This window comes from Sardina pilchardus, chromosome 9 (genome assembly GCF_963854185.1).
Source record: "Sardina pilchardus chromosome 9, fSarPil1.1, whole genome shotgun sequence".
NCBI classification, from domain to species: Eukaryota; Metazoa; Chordata; class Actinopteri; order Clupeiformes; family Clupeidae; genus Sardina; species Sardina pilchardus.
Genome location: NC_085002.1, coordinates 247501 through 252500, shown reverse-complemented (window position 1 = coordinate 252500; position 5000 = coordinate 247501). Strand labels below are relative to the sequence as shown.

Here is a 5000-nt window from a genome sequence, read left to right as displayed (position 1 = left end):
TACCCACAGAGCCAATGAGTGACGTGGGAGGGAGGTGGTCACTACCCACAGAGCCAATGGGTGATGTGGGGGGGAGGTGGTCACTACCCACAGAGCCAATGAGTGACGTGGGGGGGAGGTGCTCACTACCCACAGAGCCAATGAGTGATGTGGGGGGGGAGCTGGTCACCCACAGAGCCAATGAGTGATGTGGGGGGGGGAGGTGGCCTCGGGGCCTGTGGAGGGGTGGGGGGGCGGTGTTGGGGGTTGTGGGGTCGGGGGGGTGTTGGGGGCCTCACTGGGGTAGCCCCCCCATCAGAGGAGATCCACACGGTCAGAACCCCAACACCTACAAGACCAACTTTAATGTAAACCAAACCTTTACAGTACAAGACCAACTTTAATGTAAACCAAACCTTTACAGTACAAGACCAACTTTAATGTAAACCAAACCTTTACAGTACAAGACCAACTTTAATGTAAACCAAACCTTTACATACAAGACCAACGTTAATGTAAACCAAACCTTCCACTACAACACCAACTTTAATGTAGCCTAAAGCAAACCTTCATCAGAGGTCCATAAGGAGAGCAGCAAGTTTCAGATTTGGATAATTGGTAATTATTGTGTTTAGACTTCATACCATCAAATAGACTAATAAAATAGATTGAATGCATAGAATGTGTCCATTCTTGTCCATTCTTCATGCTTGGACAGAAAGCATTATAACAATATGTTTCTCCTCCTCCAAGTTGTCTTCCACTGACATTTGCAGGAGAATCAACCTAGATATGGGACAGAAAGGTTATTTGTTATTGAGTCGGTTTGAGACCATAGACCACATAGCATCTTTCCTAACGCCAGTGCATGAATGGTCACCGTGTTGGGGATGAGGGTTTGGATGGCTGAGGTGTAATTGATGGTAACCGTGTTGGGGATGAGGGTTTGGATGGCTGAGGTGTAATTGATGGTAACCGTGTTGGGGATGAGGGTTTGGATGGCTGAGGTGTTGATGGTGACCGTTTGGGGATGAGGGTTTGGATAATAGACATATACACACCTATTACTATGGTTTGGATCATAGACATATATACACCTATATATCTATGGTTTGGATGGCTGAGGCGTTTCATATTGAACAGGAAAACGAGCCGTATGGGCTGCACGCTCTTATCGCTGAATTGCAAATACAAGGGCGCGCAAATAAGGAAGAGAATCCGGAGTTGCTTTTCTAGTCGTCAGCCAATCACAAGCGAGGCTGAAAGAATCGCTGGCCTTCTGACACCTCATTTCAGCCAATCAAATAGCTATGCGCGTTCCGTACGCGGTAAATGTAAGCTACCAGGGACCGACAGTTCGTTTTTTCAAAAGGGGCGTATTTTTCAACCCATTTTAATTGGAACCCAACATCCCGGTTAGAGCGACTGCAGGACGCAACAGTACAATCTTACACTGTGAAATCTAGACGCAGTGTCACACACTAAATAAAAGCTACATTACAGATGTGCAACCCAAGCTGGACCGGACCGTTTGTTGGAAGTCATCTAAATGGAGGACTAACGTAACGTCGCTGGCTGCAGACTCGGACGCTGTCTCTCTGGATATGACCGGCTTTCACGGTCGAACATAGTTGCGCGGGTGAGTGTCCTCAGTTCCCCTCTCTATGGCCGTCTCTACATCATCAGAGCACCCGCAGCTCAAACGCTGCGCAACCGAGACGTGAGCTAGCCAGGTGCGAGGCTCGTCTCGTCGGAGCGCCCATGACAGACGGGCTGGTGAGGAAAAGAGCATAGAGCTCGATGCAGCTCGGTTAGGTCGCTGCTGTTGCTTTGAAGGAAACCTTTACCACAAAATAACATTCGTGCGAGAGTGAGGTGTGCTGCATATGATATGGACCCACTAACGTCACTGACATTCTTCGTGACATTTTTTGAGAGGCAGGTAATGCAAATAAAACGGCAATTCAACGCTGAGGAATACAAGTGCACGGCTAAAATGGCTGACGGCTAGCTTCTTGGTTTGGTATTTAGCGCCCCGCAACCCAACTATGCCAGCTGTAAGAGGAAGAGAGGCTTCTCCTGGGCGCTGATTGGACAGCGCCAAGCATATGCAAGTTTTCTTAACGGTGATTGGTCCACGAAGAACCCTGTTTAGGATACAAAGTTGGAGGTTGTCACAAGTATCGCAACATGTAAACTAGTCAACAATACGAGTTACATGTGCATAAATCATCCCAATTAACGTTACATATATTTGAGTGGTTATCCTTTTATAGATGCGAATACATTTTTGAATGTTGTCTTTGTTACATAATCGGCCTTCAAGGTTTCTGTGTACTTCAACACAAACACACGTTGGCGAACGTCATATGTTTGTAAACTTTGCGGAACCTGCGCATATGATGCTTGGGTTGATTCCCGCTCTGCACAAATCAGTGTCTCTTCACCCAAAAGCAATCACATCACAGGTCACCATTTAGTGTGTTCTGTTCTCACACTTCACCTTTAGTGATTTAGTGTGTTCTGTCTCCTCACACTCCACCGTAAGCGTGTTCTGTTCTCCACCGTAAACGTGTTCTGTGTCTTGTGCCTGCAGGAGAGTCCAGGGCGTGAGCATCGATGCGGAAGGTTCGGAGGAGAGGCGGTGTGGCGGGTGGTGGTGGGTTCGGCAGGGGCAGGGGTCGGGGTCGGGGGAGAGGGGGTCACCACTCCCCCGATGACCCCGACCTGCAGCTGCGGCCCCACTCGCCCTGCCGCCTCAACCTGGCGGTTGCCCGGGAGACGCTGACGTACGCGCAGGCGCAGCGCATGGTGGAGGTGGAGCTGGACGGACGGCTGCACCGCATCAACATCTCGGACGCGCTGCGGGTCGTCACGGACGACGAGATGACCGCTCAGGACCTGGCCGAGTGCAACAGCAACAAGGAGAACAGCGAGCACACACACGCACACACACACACACACACGGCCACCCATGCGCACGCACACGCACACGCACACACACACACGGCCAGTCGAGCGCGGCCGGGACGCAAGGGCCGGCGGAGGGAGAGCAAGCACGCGTCCGGTAGCTCCGCCCACTCCACACACTCCGCACACGCGTCCGGCTCCGGCAGGAGCATGAAGAAAGGCTCGGACGCCTCCACCAATCGCGCGCCGCCACACGCGCCCCTGCCCCGCCCCACCTTCCGCACGCTGGACGACTTCCTGCCCTCGGAGGCCCCGCCCCTTCCCGTCGGCTACTACCGCTTCATGGAGCCGTCGGCCGAGGACTCGGACACACACACACACACGCACACGCACACACACACGCACGCGCGCGCCGAGTACGACATGGACGAGGAGGACGTGGCCTGGCTGGACATGGTCAACCACAAGCGCGTGTGTGACGGCGTGGCGTCCGTCTCCCCCGACACCTTCGAGCTGCTGATGGACCGTCTGGAGGCGGAGTCTGTGGCGGAGACGCGTAGCCAGGCGCTGGCGATGAGCGCGGTGGACGAGGACGCCTACTGCACCGTGTGTCTGGACGACGAGTGCCTCAACAGCAACGTCATCCTGTTCTGCGACATGTGCAACCTGGCCGTGCACCAGGAGTGTTACGGCGTCCCCTACGTGCCCGAGGGACCCTGGCTGTGCCGCCGCTGCCTGCAGTCGCCCTCGCGCCCCGTGGACTGCCAGCTCTGCCCCAACCGCGGGGGAGCCTTCAAGCAGACCAGCGACGGGCACTGGGCACACGTCATCTGCGCCATCTGGATCCCCGAGGTGTGTGTGTGTGTGTGTGTGTGTGTGTGTGTGTGTGTGTGTGTGTGTGTGTGTGTGTGTGTGTGTGGGTGTGTGTGTGTGTGTGTGTGTTGAGCTTAACTCTATGTGATATATATGTGTATTATGTATGTATGTATGTTCAACGGCTGTAGGTGTGTGATTGTGTGTGTGTGTGTGTGTGTGTGTGTGTGTGTGTGTGTGTGTGTGTGTGTGTGTGTGTGTGTTGAGCTAAACTCTATGTGATATATGTGTGTATTATGTATGTATATGTTGAACGGCTGTAGGTGTGTTTCTATATTCTATATATATGTGACCTTCCACGGCGAAATCAGTCACATTGTCCAAATTTTCAAAATCATAGTTATTACGTTTTCAGGAAGGGGCATAATCAACCTTCAAAACGATACCTATATCTAATGAATTGAACGTCATATTACTGAAATATAAACATTCAAAGGAGTTGAGTTCATCCTGTCATGCCAAGAGAAAAACGGAGAAATCTGCCTCTGAAGTTAACCGTCGGCTCAACACTCACAAACACTTTGTAAGGTCGCCGCTATTACAATATTTACGGTACTTGTATCAACGACACAGCACGCGGATGGCTTGGTGGTTGTCAATGAGTGGATTTACCGTAAACATTGGAATAGAGCGGCAAAAACGAGACGCCTCTAACTTCCTGCTTCCTCTAACTTTCTCACCTCAAGAAACTCACGTTTTTAGACTAGAAAAGGTTAGTTTTTCGGCGAAATGTATTCACGGCCGTACAGTGTAGACCTCCCACTGTTTCAAAACACACACACAAAAAAAAATCCACAATTTTAGCACAAGTGACATAAATGGTCATTTTTCTCACAAACGTCTGTTGCGACAAGCGACTGGTTTTGCCGTGGAGAGTCACATATATGTTGAACGGCTGCGTGTGTGTGTGTGTGTGTGTGCATGTGTGTGCGTGTGTGTGTGTTGAGCTCTATTCTATATGATGTGTGTTCAGGTGTGGCCGGTGGAGGGTGTGGAGAACATGTGTGTGTGTATTGAGCATGTGTGTGTGTGTGTGTGTGTGCAGGTGTGTTTTGCCAACACGGTGTTCCTGGAGCCTGTGGAGGGCGTGGACAACATCCCGGCGGCGCGGTGGAAGCTCACCTGTTACCTGTGCAAGCAGAAGAGTCGTGGCGCTGCCATCCAGTGCCACCGCGCCAACTGCTACCGCGCGTTCCACGTGACCTGTGCCCAGGTGTGTATTGAGCATGTGTGTGTGT

General features: G+C 51.6%; 1 protein-coding gene across 2 annotated transcripts in view; it reads left to right on the top strand.

Annotated features, from left to right (window-relative positions):
* The first annotated feature begins 1396 nt into the window (after positions 1-1396).
* The window catches only part of brpf3a (bromodomain and PHD finger containing, 3a), a 23630-nt gene continuing 20026 nt past the window's right edge, over positions 1397-5000 (top strand). For both annotated transcript variants that reach the window (XM_062545177.1, XM_062545176.1), the window contains exons 1-3: positions 1397-1618; positions 2576-3741; positions 4808-4975. In XM_062545177.1, coding sequence (XP_062401161.1) covers positions 2599-3741; positions 4808-4975 — 1311 coding nt within the window. In that variant the 5' untranslated portion in view covers positions 1397-1618; positions 2576-2598. The remainder of the gene's footprint in view (positions 1619-2575; positions 3742-4807; positions 4976-5000) is intronic.